Here is a 19,198-nt window from a genome sequence, read left to right as displayed (position 1 = left end):
GGGGCTCTGGGCTCCATCCCAGCACTGGTCAGCTGGGTGAGGTACTGCACATCTGTCATCCCAATGGCGTGGGAGGCAGAGGAAGGATGAGGGCTTCAGGTCATCCTGAGGCTGCGTAGTGAGGTTGAGGCTAGCCTGGGCTACACGAGAGCCTGTCTCAAACAAAAAGACAAAGGGGCTCATGTTGCAGTATAGTGACTGAGCACTTGCCTAGAGTGCACAAGATCCTGGACCCCATCTCTAGTACAAAAATAAAATAAAGTATCAAGTCAAATATGGGACCCAGGCGGTGGTGGCGCACACCTTTAATTCCAGCACTCAGGAGGCAGAGGCAGGCAGATGTCTGTGAGTTTGTGGCCAGTCTGGTCTACAAAGTGAGTTCCAGGACAGCCAGGGCAGTTACACAGAGAAACCCTGTCTCAAAAAACCAAAAAGAAAAAAATCAAATCTGGGACCTCACTCAAACCACACCAGCTTTGTGTTTAAACACAGTTTGGAAGAACCCCTTTCTTAATGAATCTGAGAAGCCCCAGCGCCATGCAGGTCCCAGTTATCGCCCCTGAGCCCCAGTGAGCCTCCCAGCACCCTCACCTGGGAAGGCCCTGCAGTGCAGACTGCTCTTCCCGGAAAGGTCTCCTGGGCGGGGAACCGCTTAGTGGTAGGGCACGTACTAGTAGCGTGTGATGTTTAGTGATAGGACTATTACCCTGGACAGATGCACACGCTTATTTTCTTTTCCTTTAAAAAAATATATTTATTTATGTGGGGGCGTGGTACTTGATGTGCCCTGGCTCACTGCGAAGGTCAGGAGGCGACGTGCAGGAATTGGTCTCCCCTCTCACCATGTGAGTTTCAGAATCAAACCCAGGTCATCAAACTTGGAGGCAAACATCTTTACCCACTGAGCCATGTCACCCTGTGTATCCTGGAATGGTCTCTGGAAGCCCCGATGGTGTTTCTCTGGGAGCATTACAGGCACCACCACCACACTCAGATGGTGAAGTTTATTCTTCAGCAGTTTCCAGCTCGTAGTCAGACCGAGTGGAAGGTGGAAAGCCTGTGACGAGCCTTACTCGGGAGGGTGGCTTTCTAAGGCTGTTTCCACTCCAGCCATGGTGCACTTCGAGCAGATCCCCTTCTCTCACTTTTTTCTCTTCTCATTTTTGAGAGAAAGGCTCACATAGCCCAAGCAATCCTCATATCCCCTATTTGGTGGAGGATAGCCTTGAACTCTTGATCCAAGACCACAGGACTTGAGGGGTGGCCACCAGACCTCTTCCCCAATATACACAGCCTCCCCCATTGTCAACACCCCATGCTGGGTTGTATGTTTTTCCCAATCGATGAAGCTCCATTGACAGACCCAACATTGTCCCCCACAGTCCAGAGTTCACATCCGGGATCAGTCTGGGTTATATACATACTCTTGCAGGCTTTAGCACACTTGCAACAGCACAGACCCCACTGTGGAATTTCCAGAAAGGCTACTACCAAGTCTCTCAATCTTAAAAAGCCAAAATCAGGAAAATCAGTTACCACTTCTTCCTTCCCGGGATCCTCCTCCTCCTCTCCAGTGTGGTGGTAGGGTGGCACCTCGGGCTTCAGAAGGCCGAAGCACTCTGCAAATGGAACTGCATCCTCAGTGCCTCCATGTGTCACATTTATTACATCACACGCATGCTCGCATGCATGTGTGTGCGTGTGTTCAGAGGACGGTTTGCAGGAGTCAGTTCTCTCCTGCCACCATGTGAGTTCCAGGGACGTCCTAGACATCTCTGCTGCTGTGACAAACTCCGTGACCAGAAGCAGCATGGGGAGGACAGGGATTATTTCAGCTTTCATTATCAGGTAACAGTCCATCGCTAAGGGAAGTCAGGGACCTGGAGGCAAGACCTGAAGCGTAGACCCTGGGACGCTGCTTACTGGCTTGTTCCTCTGCTTAGCACCCAGGACCACCTGCCCACTGAGGCTCCGCCTCCCACAGAGGCCCCGCCTCCCACATCAGTCATTAGTCAAGAAATGTCCCAAGGAGGCATTTTCTGAATTGTAGGTGCCTTTTTCTCAGGTTACTTTAACTTGTGTGTCACGTTGACAAAACAACAACAACAACAACAACAGAAGTCCTAGCAACAGAGGCATCTCAGCGGCCCCTGTCTTTTTGTGGTGGTGGTTGTTTTGTGAAAATATCTCAGTATGGCCTGGAACATCTATGTAGACCAGACTGTCCTCAAACCTGTGACTTCTGGCTCTGCCTCTAAATTACTAGAAGCACAGGTATGTACGCCATGCCTGGCATGGTTTTGTTTGTTTTGATCTCTGCATATACACACATGTATGTGATGTGTGTATGTGGTATGTACTTATATGTGTGCACACATGCGTGTGCCACTGTACACCTGTGGAGCTCAGGGGACAGCATGTTGCGTTGGCCATTATCTACCTGTGTGAGACAGGGTCTCGTGCTATCTCACACGGCAGGCTCTCTGGCCCCAAAGTTGCCAGGGATTCTCCTGTCCCCTCTCATCTTGTTTAGGGATCGTAGACTCCACAGCTTTGCATGGTTCCAGGTGCTACACTCAGATCCTCGCCGCTTGTGCAGCAAGTGCTCTGCCCACAGAGCCATCTCCCTAGCCCCGGTTTGAGGGGTTTTATTGTTGCTGGGGGTTTTTTGTTTGTTTGTTTTAAAGACAGCCTGGGCTGGCCTTGAACTTCTTTAATCTCCACCTGTACTTCCAGTACAGTTGTGACCCGCGTGCGTGCCACAGCCCTGCTGCCTAAGTACCTCTCTCCACGTGACCAGGGCTCTGCCTTGATTCGGGACTTGCTCTCCTGCCCTGGGGCAGGCTGTGCTGTGCGCTGTTGTTGGACCTGGAGTTTTTGGGTTTGTTTTGTTTTGTTTAGTTTTGTTGGTTTTCTGTTTTGCTTTGTCCTCATTGGAAAATGAAAGTTAAATCTGGTTTTCTTTTAGTTTTTTAAAATAGAGTGTTTTAAGGCTGGGTGGTGGTGGCACATGCCTTTAATCCCAGTACTCGGGAGGCAGAGGCAGGCGGATCTCTGAGTTCGAGGCCAGCCTGGTCTACAAGAGCTAGTTCCAGGACAGACTCCAAAGCTACAGAGAAACCCTGTCTCAAAAAAAAAAAAAAAAAAAAAAAAGCCAGAGTGTTTTAGTTACTTTCTATACCACGCCCAAGGCAGTTTATAAAAGAAAGCATTTAACTGGAGGATTGCTTACCGTCGGAGAGTGAGTTCATGGCCGTCATGGTGGGACATGGCAGCAGCAGGCATGGCAATGGGGCAGCTGAGAACTTACATCTTACTCACAAGTTGAAGACAGAGAGGAAGAGAGACTGGGAGTGCCATGGGCTTTTGAAATGTTAAAGCCCACCCCCATGCCTCCTCCAACAAAGCCGCACCTCCTAATCCTTCCGAAATAGATCCACCAACTAGTGACCAAACATTCAAATAGATGCACCTCTGGGGCCATTGTCTTTCAGACCATCACAGAGGTTCTCACTATGTAGTCCTGGCTGTTCTGGAATGTCTAGTGATTCAGCTGCCTCTGCCTCCCCAGTACTGGGATTTTAGATGTGTGTCGCAGTGCCTAGCCCTAAAGTGAGTTTTCTCTGGATATATGATTTGTTTGTATGTGATGCTGGAGATGAACCCAGTCTTGCAGATGCTAGGAGTGTGTTCTACCCCTGAGCCAGTGAAGTTCCTCGCTGAGGGATTCTAGGCAGGGGCTCCACCTCTGTGCCATGCCCCTAGGCCCTCACTAGGGGATTCTAGGCAGGGGCTCCACCTCTGTGCCATGCCCCTAGGCCCTCACTAGGGGATTCTAGGCAGGGGCTCCACCTCTGAGCCACACCCCAGCCCCTCACTGGTTCAGGCCCTCTGGTCAGCTCTCTAGGGTGAGACATGACCCAGCCTTGTTAAAAGGAATATGTATTTAAGACAGGATCTCACTATATGGCCCTTGCTGGCCTGCAACTCACTATATAAACCCAGTTGGCCTCAAACTCACAGAGATCCAGCTGCCTCTACCTCCAAAATGCTTGGGTCAGAGCGTGTGCCCCAGGCCTGCCCTAAACAGGATTTTTTCTTCTGTATCATCACTTTGCTGATGTCTTCAGAGAGACTGCCAGAGGGAGGAGGCCCAGCATGGACAGACCCTTCCTGCAGGACTCCAGCTGGGGGAGAGCAAGAGGTTCTTACCACGCTAGGAGGCAGTTGGGCCTGGAGTCCTGGGGTGTGGGGTCAGGTGGGCTGATGTTGACATTCTGGCATAGAGCTCCTTACGTAGACCAGGCAGCTGGCCTTGTACTCAGAAATTTAATTTCTTCAATGTTCTGAGTGCTGGTATATGGCACCATGCCCAGCTGGCTTATTTCAGTATGTATTTGTGTGGGTATGTACACATAGGAACAGGCGCTAGAAGAAGCCAGAGGCCTTGGACCTAGAGTGTCAGGCAGTCGAGAGCTTCTCTCATGGTGCTGGGAGCTGAACTCCAGTTCCCTGCAACAGCAGCACAGGCTGAGTCACCTCTCCAGCTCCCATCTGGTTTTTTGTTAAGGAGTAGTTTGGGGAGATCTGAATTTAAGTCCTTATGCGAGAGTGTTCAGCACTTTACCAACTGAGCCATAGGTCAGAAACGGTTGCTCCTGCCTCCCACCCCTGAAGATGGAAGGCTCCCAAGGCCAGGCTGTCGGCACCAGCCCAGCTGTCTTAGGTCTCCCGCTGCGCTGAAAAGCAAGTGTGAGGAAGGAGTTTATCCATCACCATGGACCATGGAGGAAGTCAGGACAGGAGCTCAAGCAGGGCTGGAACCTGGAGGCAGGAGCTGATGCAGAGACCATGGAGAGTTGCTGCTTATCGGCTTGCTTCCCCTGGCTTTCTCAGTCTGCTTTCTTATAGAACCCAGGACCAGCAGCCCAGGGATGGCACCACCCAAAGGGCTGGGCCCTCAGCCCCTCCCCCATTGATCACTTGTCCTACAGCTGGAGGCATTTCCTCAGTGAGGCTCCTTCCTCTCTGATGACTCCAGCTTGTGTCAAGTTGACACACAAAGCCTGTACACTGTCTCAATATGAACACTCAGTCAACCTTTGTGGGAAGAATAAAAGGGTAGAAGCCAAGCCTGGTGGCCGGTCCTGTCACCCTATCTGAGGAGGCAAGGTGGGAGACCCGTGGGGCCCTCAGGTCAGCCAGTGTATCAGAACTGGTGAGCTTCAGGTTCAGTGGGAAACCCTTTCTCAAAACAGAGGAGAGGGTGTTTGAGAAAAACATCATCCAGCGTCAATATCTGGTCTCCACAGGCATGTGCACACCAGAGGGAAGGCTGGACACTGGTGCACAGCACTTGGGAGGTGGAGGATAAGGATCAGGAATTCATGGTCATCCTTAGCTAGAAAATCAGCCTGTACTGCCCAGGATCCCTTCTCAAACAAACAAAAATCCAGCAAAGCCAAAAAGCAAACTGTGGTCCGTTCGATAGCTTTGCAGGGGCAGAGCTCGCCATACACACCTCACTGCTCCAGGGCAGACCCTGGAGCCTCAGATAAATTCTTTTTATTTAAAAAAAAAAGATTGGGGTTGGGGCAAGCACAGGGGCCTCAGAGTGATCCTTACCTCCAGAGAGAGAGATTTATGTGAATGAGTGTTTGCCTGAATGTATGTGTGAGCACCATCTGTGTGCCTGGTGCCTACATAGCTCAGAAGAGGGTGTCAGACCCACAGGGACTGGAGTTACAGACAGTTGTGAGCTGCAGTGTGGGTACTAGAAGCCAAACCCAGGGCCTCCGCAAAAGCAACCAGTGCGTGCTCTTAGTCATCGTTCTGGTCCTGATTTGTTTCTGTTTGGTTTGTTTGTTTTTTTTTTTAAGATTTATTTATTTAGTATACAGTGTTCTGTCTGTATGTATGCTTGCTGGCCAGAAGAGGACACCAGATCTCATTACAGATGGCTGTGAGCCACCATGTGATTGCTGGGAATTGAACTTAGAACCTCTAAAGGGTCAGCCAGTGCTCTTAACCACTAAGCCATCTCTCACCACCACCCCCCCCCCTTTTTTTATTTGGTTCTTTGAGACACGGTTTTCTTATGTAGCCTTTGCTGTCATAGAACTTGTTCTGTAGATCAGGCTGGCTTTGAATTCACAGAGATCAGCCTGCCTCTGCCTCCAGAGCTTAAAGGCTTGTTCCACCTATTTTTAGTTTTTATTTTTTAAAGCAGACTGTATTCAGGCTGGTGTTTTTCAGTAACAGAGCAAGTGTTTGCCTAGCGTGTTCAGAAGCCCTGGGTTCCGTCCACAGTACTACCACAGCCAGCAAAACCCCCTCTCTTCCTTCCCTGCAAGGAGGAGCCAGTACAGATCGCTACAGCTCTTGTGAGAATGAGGTGGAGACCTCAGTGGGGGCCCAAGCAGGAAGGCCTGTCCTTTCTGAGAGTAGGAATTGTCAAGGTAGTGGTGGGGGAGGGGAAAGTCATAGAGGATCTTGGGAAATCCTTACCTCATGTCTATTCTCCAGGGTGGGCTGTATGAAGCAGTGAATGAAGTCTACAAAAACCTCATCCCCATCCTTGAAGCCCACAGAGACTATAAGAAGCTGGCTGCCGTGCATGGGAAGCTGCAGGAGGCCTTCACCAAGATAATGCACCAGGTGGGTCCTGGGTGCCCTCCTAGGAGAGGCTTGATCCTAGTCCCTCTTAGACCTCTTGTCAGGCCTGCCCTAGGCTGCCCTGTTTTCTTTACTCTGGGTCTCTGGGTCCCTTTCTTGACCCTGGGCTCTGCTAATGTTGCCCTCTCTTTTCCCACAGAGCTCTGGCTGGGAGGTGAGTCTATGTGTGGGGGACCATGATCCCTGGTGAACATTGGTCAACGAACACTAGGGGGCGACAGAACAGCATGACACTCCCTCCAAGGGCCTGGGCGCAGTGGGTGATGACGCACCCCCCTACTTACTACCTCCCCCCCAAATGCCTCCCCCCAATCTCAAGGGCAGTCTGTGAGTCACCCAGCTGGGAACCCTCCAGAGATACCCCTCCTCGGGTAGGGCCAGCTCAGTCACCCTTGGGGCGGGGGTGAGAAGAAGGGGGCTCTCTTCTCCTCTAGCCCTCACCATCTCTTTCTTAGGGTTCCCTCACTCTCCCTCCCTCCCAATCTCCCCAACTCCCAGCTTTGCCCAGGACCACTGCTCCCCATCTCTTGTTAAGGATTCGTGCTCCCCCAAACTCCTCCCCCCCCCCCATCCGCTTTCTATTTTTAGGCATCTCTCAGTTGAGGGAGAATTTTCTGGCCAAAGATGGCAGGAACCCAGATCCCTGGCAGGCTGGGTGGAGGCCAGTGGGTGGGTAGGTCCCCGCCTTCCCTGCATCCTTGGTCTCCTCCTCCCTCCATAGAATGAGTCTCATAAGGTGGTATAACCATGACCCTGGGAGAGGGTAACTCTGACCTCTGACCTCTGACCTCTCCACTGTGTCTCTCTGTCCACCATCCCTGTTTCTGGCCTTACCATGTCTGCTCTGCCCTGCCTGGATCGGCCTTGGTGAGTGACCTACCTCCTCTTCCATGGGTTGGGGGAGGTTTCTTGGGATGAAAGGTCTTCCTTCCACATTTAGGGCTAGGGACACAGAGAAGAATGTCCTAGAACTAGAGCCCACCATCCCAGGACAGGTGGCAACCCAAAGTGTTCCTTGGTCACTCAGGCACTAGGGCATCTTCTGGGCCTGAGTCCCAAGGGAACTGAGGTGTAGTTGGGAGCAACACAGCCCCTAATTTGGTATTGGAATGTAGGTGATGGAGGCAACAGAAACCCAAGTTTATCTTAAACAAGGAAGTTGACAGAAGAGAGAAGACAGAAGAACAAAGACAAGGAAGCCTGCCTGGTGGTGCTCAGGAGGCTGAGACAGGAGGATAGAAAGGTTGGGAGTAACCTGGACAACTTATTAAGACTGCATAAAAAGTAAAACTAATCCAGGTGGTGGTGGCGCACACCTTTAATCATAGCACTGGGGAGGCAGAGGTAGGCAGATGTCTGAATTTGAGGCTAGCCCGTTCTACAGAATGAGTTCCAGGTCAGCCGAGGTTATGTAGAAAGAGACATTGTCTCAAATAAATAAATTTAAGAAAGAAAATGACTAGGGGCTTAGCTCAACCATTCACCACCTAGAATCTTCCAGTGGGGAGCTGGGAGTGTGATTCAGCCATGAAATGCTTACCTAGCATGTGGGTGGCTCTGGCCTCAGTCATTAACACACATACACACAAAATGACGGTGACGGCATCTCGCTGTGATCCGAGTCCCCTGGCATGTCTGCCTCACTGTTTCTGAGGTCCTCAGACAGGCTCCCGAGAGTCTCAGGATTCACCATTCCCATCTCATCCCCTAATTCCCACCCTGAGTGTGTCTGGGCTGGAGGACACCCGCAGAGATGCCTCCATGCCAACACCACTGGCTTCTCTCAGCCCAGCGTGTATTTGGAACATATTTCCGAGTGGGCTTCTATGGTGCGCGATTTGGTGACCTGGATGAACAAGAGTTTGTGTACAAGGAACCGTCGATCACAAAGCTGGCAGAGATCTCACACCGACTGGAGGCACGTCCTGGCACTGGGAGGTGGGACAGGCCATGTGGGTTATAGTGGGGGCTGCCCCAGTGCGGGCCCAAGTCAACCCTGTGTCTCTAGGAATTCTATACGGAGAGATTCGGGGACGATGTGGTAGAGATCATCAAAGATTCTAACCCAGTGGACAAGTCCAAGCTGGACCCACAGAAGGTGCGTCCCCTGACCGTCTCCCCAAGATCCTGTATTGGACTTTGCAAATATTGTTTGAGTGGGGCAAGTCCAGTTTCTCGGGGGAGGGGTTCATGTCCATCCAGAATCGGGGAGATCTGGGCTCTAGATTCAGAGACTTCAAGCCCAGAGGGACCAAGGCCTCTGGCTGGAGCTGTGGTGACCCAGCCTTATGCACGACCCTGTGCCCCAGGCCTACATCCAGATAACCTACGTGGAGCCGCACTTTGACACTTATGAGCTCAAGGACCGGGTGACCTACTTTGACCGCAACTACGGGCTGCGAGCCTTCCTCTTCTGCACACCGTTCACACCTGATGGGCGAGCACACGGGGAGCTGGCTGAACAGCACAAACGCAAGACCCTGCTGAGCACGGAGCACGCCTTTCCCTACATCAAGACACGCATCCGCGTATGCCACCGTGAGGAGGTGGGACCCCAGGCCTGGGAAGGGGTAACAGGAGGCTTAAGACCCAGAAAGGGGAGATATAAGGGCTCAAGGTCCAGGGAGGAAAAGGTAGAGGAACCCTTCTAACAATGCATTTCAGGGACCCTGGATTCAGGAAAAGAGAGATAGGGTTTGGGAAATAGCAGAATTGGGTTTGGGAAATATAAGGACCATAGGCTGTAGATTGAGATGCAAACCTCTACCACCAGACCTAGAGAGATCTGGAAACCTCAAACTTAGAGTCCCCAGACTCAAAGGATGACAGTGTGTATACCAGACTGAAGCCCCAGCAGAGTCAAGATCCACCCAAGGAAGGACAAATCCCCAGCTCTGTTCATGGCCTAGGACCCTCCTATCCCAGTTCTAGCTGCCTTGGAATAGGACATGGCAGGCCTCAGCAGGTGCACCCCAACATGGGCACACGTTTCCATTCCTACACCTCCCGCTCACCCCACAGACGGTGCTGACACCAGTGGAGGTGGCCATTGAGGACATGCAGAAGAAGACACGGGAGCTGGCCTTTGCCACTGAGCAGGACCCTCCAGATGCCAAGATGCTACAGATGGTTCTGCAGGGCTCTGTGGGACCCACTGTGAACCAGGCATGGCTGGCATTCCTGGGGGGAGGGGGCTGCTACCCTGGGCCTCCAGGTGCCATTCAGGCCCTCATGATTCTTCTCACCCAGTAGGGTCCCTTGGAAGTGGCCCAGGTATTTTTGGCAGAGATCCCAGAAGATCCAAAACTCTTCCGGCATCACAACAAACTACGGCTCTGCTTCAAGGATTTCTGCAAAAAGTATGCTGGCTGTTACAACCCTGCCTTCCTGACTCCTTGCTGTACAGGCTGGTTAATACCCATCCTGACTTCCCTGCTACATAAACCTGGCTCCCTATTTAAACTCACAGACGCATTGCGGGCCTTTGCACACCTGTCCCCACACTCCACCTCCTTAAGGACTCCCTAGTCTCTGTTCCTGCTCTCTCTTGAGTGCCAGTCCCTAGCAGCCTCCTCCTGACCCCTCAGGTGTGAGGATGCACTGAGAAAGAACAAGGCCCTGATTGGACCAGATCAGAAGGAGTACCACCGGGAATTGGAACGCCACTATAGCCGCCTACGGGAGGCTCTACAGCCTCTGCTCACCCAGCGTCTGCCCCAGCTGCTGGCACCAAGCTCCACCAGCCTCAGGTGCCCACTGTGGGGGCTGTCACAAACATGAATATACACATATATGCACATACACAGCAAAGTCCACGTCCGGACTGGGTGGTGTGACTTCATCTACTCTGTTTTTCTATTATTACGTTTGATTTAGTTGATGGGGCATATGTGTGTTTACAGTGCATTGTGAGGTCAATTGCAGCTGTCAGTTCTCTTCCGCTCTGTGGGTCCCACTGATTGAACTCAGGTCAGCAGGCTTGGCGGCAAGGGCTTTGACCCACTGCGCGTTTCTTGTAGTCTCAGTCTCTTCTGTCGTGGAGACTGAATCTTAGGACTTCACGTGCTAGGTTAGTGCCCTCCCTCCCTTGTGGTAGACTGCCACACTTTGTGACTCTTCTGGTCCGGGAAAGCCAGGTGGTTAACTGGCTGCAGGCTATTACAGCCATGCTTGAATGCTGAGTTTGATTCCCCAGAAACCACATGGTGGAAGGAAAGAACCAATTCTAGTAAGTTGTCTTCTGACTTCTACATCTGTGCACACAGCACAGAAATAAATGTGATTTGTTTTCAAAGAAGAATCCCTTGATTGGATCAGGATAGACAAGAGAGAGTCTAGACAGATTCTTGGGAAGGTTGCATGATGACAGAAGAGGAGGGTGAGGACCGTGGAGCTCAGGGTCCTGTGGCTAACCTGCCTTCTGCCCCCAGGAACTCCCTGAACAGATCAAGTTTCCGGAAGGCTGACCTCTGACCCCAAGGGACTGGAAGCCACACCAAGAAGACCAGCACCCACACCTCAGCTGTCTGTGCTTTCTGGAGTTTCTCCTGCCCCTCATCCATGGGGTGACCACAACGTCCTTAGGGCTGGGCCCTCTATCCCTCTGTCTGCACTGATGGACCCTAAGTTTTGTTTTGTTTGTTGGTTTTTAATTTAAAATGAGTTTTATATGCAACCTGTGTGGTGTGGCAGTTCCTGGCGAGAACACACGCAGTGTAACATGTCCATGGGAAAAAGTGCTGTATGTATGTGTGTGTTCATGTATGTGTACATGGTAAGGGTTTGCATGCACAAATGTGTGATGCATGTGTATTCCTCAGTCTCTCTTCATATTTTGTTTTGTATTTACTATGTAGCACAGGCTGGCCTGGAGCTTATAGATCACACTGACCTTGAACTCACAAAGATCCACCTGTCTCAGCGGCCTGGGTGCTGGGATTAAAGGGATATGCCACTATGCTTAGCTTCTCTTCACCTTATTTTTATTTTATTCTTTGTTTCATTTATTTATGTGTGTCTATATATGTTGTGGGCGCATGTGTGCCGTGACACCCAAGTGGAGTCAGAGGGCCACTTGCACGACTCAGTTTCCCCTTCTTATCATGTGGACCCCAGGCCCTCAGATTTAGCAATAGGCACTTTTTCCCCCTGGTCTTTCAAGATAGGGTTTCTCTGTGTAACAGCCCTGGCTGTCCTGGAACTAGCTCTGCTGTAGACCAGGCTGGCCTCAAACTCCCAGAGATCTGCCTGCCTCTGCCTCCCGAGTGCTGGGATTAAAGGTGTGCTCAGCAGCAGGCACCTTTACCTGATGAATCTCTCCTTGTCCCTCCACTTATTTTTTTTAAGACAGGTGTCTCACTGAACCTGGAGTTCCCAGATCCAGCTAGGTTCACTGGCCAGTAAGTCCCAGAGATCTGCCCAGCTTCCAGAATTGGGCTTACAGATAATTTTTGGACCTAGCTTTACATGGCTGCTGGAATCTGAACTCAGGGCCTGGTGCCTTCCCAGGCAAGCACTTTACCCCTGAGACAAAGACGATCCCAGCTCCAGGACTCCAGAAGCAATATTCCTGGGCCGGGTACTAAGTGGCTTCTGGGGTGGGAGTTCCTTTCTCCTCTGTCTCTGTCTCTCTCTGAACTGGAGTCCCTGATAGCCCTGGCTACACCTCTTTGATGTGCTGGAGGTGTGTACTGCCACAGCCAGACTGACTTCAGAAAGCTGTGTGCAAACAAAAGTAGTTCTCTGGGCTGGGGGTGCAGTTTAGTGGCATGGTGATTACCTAGCATTCAGAGTCCTGGGATCCATCCAAACCCCACAACCCCATAACCCCACGGATTGTGACTTGTGTCAACCTATGAGTAGTTTAAAAGAAATTTTCTTAATACACCGATCACATAGGTCAATGATTAACCCTATTTTATTAATGGGGAAACTGAGGCCTAGTTCAGGAAAAGACAGGTGGGGGTGGGGGATTGAGCCACTCGTCAGTGCTATCTCTAAGCTTGGGCCGGCGGTCACGCCACGGTACACCCGGCCCGCAGCTGGATGGCTTCCAGCCGGCGGCGGCCAACGGGGGAGGGGTGACCTCCAGTCGCCGCCACCGCACCCGCCCTCGAGTTGGGCCGCAGCCAGCTCCGCCCCCCTGCAGCGTCCAGCTGCAAAGGGCGGGCACCAGGCTTGGAGAAGGAGAGAGACCCTGTCCCGAGGGCTGGTGGCCAGGGGCCGACTGAGTCCCTAGGACGTGCACAGGCAGCAGCGAGAGACCGTGCACCCCCACGACCACCCTTCAACTTCGCCCCCAGCCCCCGCTGCACAGGCGCCCGGGAGGCTGAAGGGGCGGGGTTTGCTGATTGGGGCGTGGCTACCGCGCTGGCCGGGCTGGGTATCGGCGGCCGAGGCGGAGCGCGCAGGACGCCTGGGACGGCGAAAGCTGGAGCGCGCCAGGCGAGTGGGACCCAGGGCTGGTTGGGGTGGCTTGGGGTCCGGGCTGCTCTAGGGGGGCTATCAGGATTTCTAATTCACTTCCAACCCGAGGCTACAAACTCACTCCGCTCTCTGAGCTGGTCCTTCCCGAGTCTCACCATCTGTGCCCAAACTTTGCAAACCTGAGCGTCTGGATCTCCGCGCTCCTGTCCCCCTCCCCAGCCCTGACCTCGGCCCTGCTTCTCTTTCCACAACTCACCTCCATTACTTTATCGTTCCCTGCCTTTCTCCCTCTGCTCCACCCCTCTCATCTAACTTTGTCCCCTTTCCTGCCCGGGTTCCCCCTTTCGCAGCTCTCGGTGGCCGGGCCCGGACCCTCAGCGGCGGGAAGGCATCCGGGCGTCCGGCCGGGCTGGGCCTGGCTGCTGGGCGAGTCGTGGGGGGGGGGGGGGGATCAGCAGATGTTTGCCATTAGACGGGGACCCCGCAGGCCCCGCCCCTCCCCGCCCGGGGCGGGGTCCTGCTCACCCTCAACTTTGGGGGCGGAGAGAGCTAGGCAGGAAAGCCCCCAGATCCGCCCAGGCTGATGGGGAGGTGCACTCTGGGGAGACCCAGTGGCCTTTCTCTGAAAACTCCCACCTGTTGATTCTTCCAGCCTCCCTTCGCCACCCCCATCCAGGGATCTTGTCGGGAGAGAGGGGCCTCCTGCCACCCTAGCCATCGACTTACTGCCTGCGGTCATATGACTGGGTACCCTTAGACCTCAATCCTTCATTCCCTACGTCTGGGACGAGATATGTGGGGTCTAGAGGTGTCTTGGGCGAATCTGCCACACTTAGGTTAAGTCCAGGCCCACCGTCACGTCTTGCCCAAGTTCACACTCAGTGATAAACTTGGGTGAGGGCTTACCTCCTGGGATTGTCGTGGCCACTGAAGTTGGTGTTACAACCTGTAGTCACGGAGGACGCCTGCTGGGTCCCAGCATTTGGGAGGCTGAAGCCAGAGAGTATCGAGTTTGAGGCTGGTCTAGGCAGTATAGTATACTCTTCTCTCTCTCTCTCTCTCTCTCTCTCTCTCTCTCTCTCTCTCTCTCTCTCTCTCTCTCTCTCTCTCTTTCTCTCTCTGTAGGATTTTTTTTTTGTTTTTTGTTTTGTTTTGTTTTTCGAGACAGAGTTTCTTTCTGTAACAGCCCTGGCTGTCCTGGAACTCTCTTTGTAGACTAGGCCCGTCTTGAACTCACGAAGCTCCACCTGTCTCAGCCTCCTGAGCTCTGGGATTAAAGGCAAGAGCACCCACAGCACAAGCTCTTTTCTTAAAAACAAATGGGCCAGGTGGTGGTGCACATCTTTAATCACAGCACTCGGGAAGCAGAGGCAGGCAGATCTCTGTGGGTTCAAGGCCAGCCTGATCCACAGAGCAAGTTCCAGGACAGCCTCCAAAGCTACTCAGAGAAACCCTGTCTTGAAAAAAAAGAAAGGAAGGAAGGAAGGAAGGAAGAAAGAAAGAAAGAAAGAAAGAAAGAAAGAAAGAAAGAAAGAAAGAAAGGGGACTGGGGATGTACAACGCATGCCCAGCATTTATGAAACCTGCTGTTGTATTCCCAAAATGGCGGAACTGGGTGTGGTGGTACAACCTGCCGTCCCCAGCCCTTGGGAGGTAGAGGCAGGAGGAGCAGAGTTCCAAGGTCATCCTCAGCCACTTAGTGGGTTTGAGGCCAGCCTGGGCTACATGAGATTCTGTCTCAAAACAAAACACAAAGCAAGTTGATGTTATAATTATTAATTTTATTCATTCCATCTCGGTCCCCCTACCTCGGGTTATCCCAGCGCTGCTCCCTACCTCTGTGTCTCTCTTAGGTCTCCAGAAAATATTTTGAACCAGCTTCCTGGTGTTGGAGACTCCAGGCGGATGCAGGCCAATTTTCCCTCCCGTTGGTCACTGTGTATTCCAGGTGTTAAAGGCAGCAAAGCAAGGGCAGAGATGTGGAGAGACACAGGCTGGAAGGGCAGAGATATGGAGGGAAGCTAAACAAGAGGGAGAGAGCATCCCGGGCCTGCCTCCATGCCTAGCAGGTGCCCACAGCCGAGAGTGGTCCACCCTGGAGGTCAAGATGGGTAGAGGTGTCTGCAACGAGGTGACTGGAGGGCAGACAGCTGAAAAGGATGACCCTGGCTGACCTCCAGGGCTGAAGCGGGCTTGCAGGCCATGGGCACCCCCCTTTACTTCCTCCTCCACACCTCTATCCCTACTGCACCCCCTATTCTCCCAAGGCGGACACATCCTGAGGGGGCAGGAAGTTCTCTCTAGCTGGGCAGAGAAACTGTTTATTTTTAGAGAAAATTGTTTCCATAAAGAGGAAGGCTTCTCTCAGCTTGTATCCTCAGCACTTTCCCCGCTCCAGGGACCTGACCTCGCTCTTGGCTTTGGGGTCGCTGAGGGGTCCCACCCTCCATGTTGTGTCTCTTGCTGGGCTCTGAGATCCCCGCTGTGTCTCTGTTTGCATCCCAGCCCCTCTACCTACTCTTAGGCAGCTCTCCCTGTGCACGATCCAAGATGAGCCAAGGGGAGGGGGCACAGGAAGGGTGGGGCCCCTGCCCTGGGGGCCATGTGGAGGCTGTGGGAACAGCTGGAGCCTGTCCAGGGCTGGACAGATGCGCACACAGGCAGGGCGGTTTGGTTTCTTTGTTCTAGGACTTTCTGCAGCCAGGCAAGGGTAGGGAGGGGAGCTTGAGTGTTTAAGTATTTGAGAGGTGCCTGACCTGTGCGCAAGGCCATCTGTGGAGGGAGGGTGCCACATCCCCTCCCTTCCCCTTGAGGACGGCTGCTGAGACTACTCTGTCAACCTCTGCAGGTCGGCCTCAGTGCTGCAGGCAGTGTGACTCACAGTTCGCTAGGTGACACCTGAGGAGTAGCAGAAGAGGATGGCCCAGGTCCTGCATGTGCCTGCCCCATTCCCAGGTCAGGGGCTGGAGGGAGTGGGGAAGGGCTCTGCCCTGGAGGTCTTGGATGGGGAGGACACTGACAGTGTGGGGGAAGGTCAGCCCTAATGTGAGGGCCTGGGGTGGGGGACAGAGGGGACGAGACAGCCATGTAAGGCTCTGTGAGGCAGGAAAGCCCTAATGTGAGCAGAGAAGGATGTCCCTGTCCTTCTGGCTGTCCACCTTGGCATCAATGGGTGACAGGGACAAACAAGACCCTGTTGATGTAGGGTAGACTCCCAGCTCCGGCAGAAGCTACCTGTGTCCCTGGGATGTCGCCTGGGCACAGAGAGACCAACAGTACTTTAAGGTCTTGGCTTTACCCCACTCCAGGGACTCCTGGCCAGGCCACACCTGCAACCTTCCCCGGCAAAGAGCCAGATCCACCGTACTCTGTGGAGACGCCCTACGGCTACCGCCTGGACCTGGACTTTCTAAAGTATGTGGATGACATTGAGAAGGGCCACACACTGCGCAGGGTGGCAGTGCAACGCCGCCCGCGCCTTGGCTCCCTGCCTCGGGGCCCGGGTTCCTGGTGGACGTCCACAGAGTCGCTGTGCTCCGACGCCAGCGGGGACAGCAGGCACTCGGCCTACTCCTACTGTGGCCGTGGCTTCTACCCACAGTACGGGGCGCTGGAGACCCGCGGAGGCTCCAACCCACGGGTAGAGCGTACGCTGCTGGATGCACGGCGCCGGCTGGAGGACCAGGCAGCCGCCCCATCAGGTGGCCTGGGCTCCCTGACACCCAGCGCTGCGGGCTCCACCAGCTCCCTGGCAGGTGTAGGCCTGCTACCGCCCACACCTCGCAGCTCCGGTCTGTCCACCCCGGTGCCACCCAGCGCAGGTCACCTGGCCCATGTGCGCGAGCAGATGGCTGGGGCCCTGCGTAAGTTGCGCCAGCTGGAGGAGCAGGTGAAGCTGATCCCCGTGCTCCAGGTCAAGCTGTCAGTGCTCCAGGAGGAGAAGAGACAACTCACCGTGCAACTCAAGAGCCAGAAGTTTCTAGGCCACCCCTCAGGAACACGGGGCCGGGGTGAGCTCTGTCTGGACCTTCCGGAGCCTCCTGATGACCCTGCTGTGCTAGAGACCCGCTCTGTAGGCACCTGGGTCCGGGAACGGGACTTGGGCATACCGGATGGTGAAGCTGCCCTGGTGGCTAAAGTGGCCGTGTTGGAGACCCAGCTCAAAAAAGCGCTGCAGGAGCTGCGGGCGGCTCAGACCCAGCAGGCCGACCTCCAGCCCCAGGCCTGGCCACCGCCAGACACCCAGGTCCGTGTGGACACCGTACGAGTCGTCGAGGGTCCCCGGGAAGTGGAGGTGGCAGCCAGCACGGCAGCGGGAGCCCCTGCACAGCGAGCCCAGAGTCTAGAACCCTATGGAGCAGGGATGAAGGCCCTGGCCACATCTGGGGGCACAGAGAACGCCCTCGTGTTCCGCAGTCATGAGGTGGTGGAGACTATGTGCCCGGTGCCCACAGCCAGCACCAGCAACGTGCACACGGCCAAGAAGATCAGTATTACAGAACGGAGTTGCTTTGTGGTGACCAGGACTGCAGGTGAGTGACTGTTCAGGGGAGACCCAGTGGAGCCTCTCCTTCATCTAACCTTTGGCAAACAAGAGGCCCCTGCTTCTTAACATGGAGACAATTCCACAATGGGCCGCAGAGCTGGAGGGGCCTGGAGAGAGGGCACGATTGGTAAAGTGCTTGCTGTACAAGCGTGAGGACCTGAGTTCTGATCCCCAGCCCCCATGTAAGAGGCTGACGGTGGCCATGTTCATCCCAGTGCTGGGGACACACACAGGAGGGTGATGGGGGCCTGCTGGGCTAGGTTACTTGGTGAGTTCAGCCTGTGATAGATCTTGTCTGAGACAGGATGGACCCAGCAAGATGGCTCGGTGGCTAAGGCACCTTACAGCCGAGCCAGGTGACCCGAGTTCTAGCCCTGGAGTTCACATGGTGGAAAGGCAGAGCTGACACCTACAAGTGCCCCTCTGCCTCCACAGGTGAGCCCTGGCCACGTAAAAACTCAGATGCTTTTATTGTTTTTTGAGACAGGGTTTCTGTGTGTAACAGCCTTGGCTGTTCTGGAACTCACTCTGTAGACTAGGCTGGCCTCGAACTCACAGAGACCTGCCTGCTTCAGGCTCCCGAGTTCTGGGATTAAAGGTGTGCGCCCCCACCTCCTGGCAATAGTACATTTTTTAAAAAGTAGACAGTACCTGAGGAACACCATCTGTTTGCCTCTGACCTAAGCATGCCTGCAGATACACACATATGCACACATGTGCATGCACACACACATGCATGCCCGCACACATACATACAAGCACAGAGAAATTGAATTTCTAGCTGCTTTGTCGTGTTGACGTGTTTGGAGGACATCCCCCAAGATGGTTGGTTTCATAGCAGAGTCTCTCTTTTGAATTAAAAAATGGCAGGAACGTGTCGGGCACATGTAATTCTAGATAGAGTGTGTTGTCCGTGGTTCAGGCGTAGCTGGATCCAAGTGCTCAGAAACCGTGTGGAATCCCTAACTTGTGTCTGTTCCGTGGCACCTTCAGAAGGCTGAAGGAGTCCAGAACTAAAATGCTCCTTCTCCACGGATCCCGTGTGTTCACGTAACACTAGATTAAAACCCCACGAGTGGCCTTCAATGGCAGAGCCAACCAGTGTACATCTCCCTGCCCAGCCCTGAGCCCCGAGGGTGGAGGAGACCCTTCCTGAGTCCAGGGGCCTTCAGAAGAGGAAGGGGGTGCACCCGGAGGAAGTGCTGAGTCCTTGTGCCCGGAAGGGCTGTATACAGATTGTCAGCTGCCCAGGAGAAGCTGCCAGCATGATTCATAGGGATAGTCACAGCTGTTCTGTCTTGGCACGGGCCAAGCGGTGCCAGCTGCTCTGCTAAGTGATGGGCCAACAGCCGAGGTACCCCGGGTTCCATCGCTGTGTGACCCCAGCAGTGACACCACCTCTCTGGGCTTCCACTTTCCTCTCTGTAACATGCTCTAATATGGATCCACCCTAGTGCACACAGTAAGTGCTCAAGCTGTGCTTATTGTGCTGCTTCTACTGACAGTGATCAGGTTGACCTTTGTGGGCTGTTTGGTTTGGGGTTTTCTCTT

General features: G+C 53.7%; 2 protein-coding genes across 8 annotated transcripts in view; both read left to right on the top strand.

The window, feature by feature from the left end:
• Dock6 (dedicator of cytokinesis 6) overlaps positions 1-11,350 on the top strand; it is a 58,761-nt gene extending 47,411 nt beyond the window's left edge. For 4 of the 5 annotated variants that reach the window (XM_038321108.1, XM_038321107.1, XM_038321106.1 and 1 more), the window contains 9 exons: positions 6,526-6,657; positions 6,815-6,829; positions 8,468-8,593; positions 8,684-8,773; positions 8,985-9,221; positions 9,697-9,840; positions 9,928-10,034; positions 10,263-10,424; positions 11,106-11,350. In XM_038321108.1, coding sequence (XP_038177036.1) covers positions 6,526-6,657; positions 6,815-6,829; positions 8,468-8,593; positions 8,684-8,773; positions 8,985-9,221; positions 9,697-9,840; positions 9,928-10,034; positions 10,263-10,424; positions 11,106-11,148 — 1,056 coding nt within the window. In that variant the 3' untranslated portion in view covers positions 11,149-11,350. Of the gene's footprint in view, positions 1-6,525; positions 6,658-6,814; positions 6,830-8,467; positions 8,594-8,683; positions 8,774-8,984; positions 9,222-9,696; positions 9,841-9,924; positions 10,035-10,262; positions 10,425-11,105 lie in introns of those variants that run through there. The other variant, XR_005284551.1, reaches the window with a different exon arrangement.
• Positions 11,351-12,852: 1,502 nt separating this feature from the next.
• Kank2 (KN motif and ankyrin repeat domains 2) overlaps positions 12,853-19,198 on the top strand; it is a 31,086-nt gene continuing 24,740 nt past the window's right edge. The window contains exons 1-3 of one of the 3 annotated variants that reach the window (XM_038321677.1): positions 12,853-13,119; positions 15,950-16,056; positions 16,410-17,633. In XM_038321677.1, the coding sequence (XP_038177605.1) occupies positions 16,020-16,056; positions 16,410-17,633 (1,261 nt within the window). In that variant the 5' untranslated portion in view covers positions 12,853-13,119; positions 15,950-16,019. Of the gene's footprint in view, positions 13,120-14,974; positions 15,029-15,949; positions 16,057-16,409; positions 17,634-19,198 lie in introns of those variants that run through there. The other 2 variants (XM_038321675.1, XM_038321676.1) reach the window with 2 other exon arrangements.

This window comes from Arvicola amphibius, chromosome 3, assembly GCF_903992535.2.
Source record: "Arvicola amphibius chromosome 3, mArvAmp1.2, whole genome shotgun sequence".
NCBI lineage: Eukaryota > Metazoa > Chordata > Mammalia > Rodentia > Cricetidae > Arvicola > Arvicola amphibius.
The sequence above is the reverse complement of the archived record's forward strand: the minus strand, read 5'-3'. Positions and strand labels throughout refer to the sequence as shown.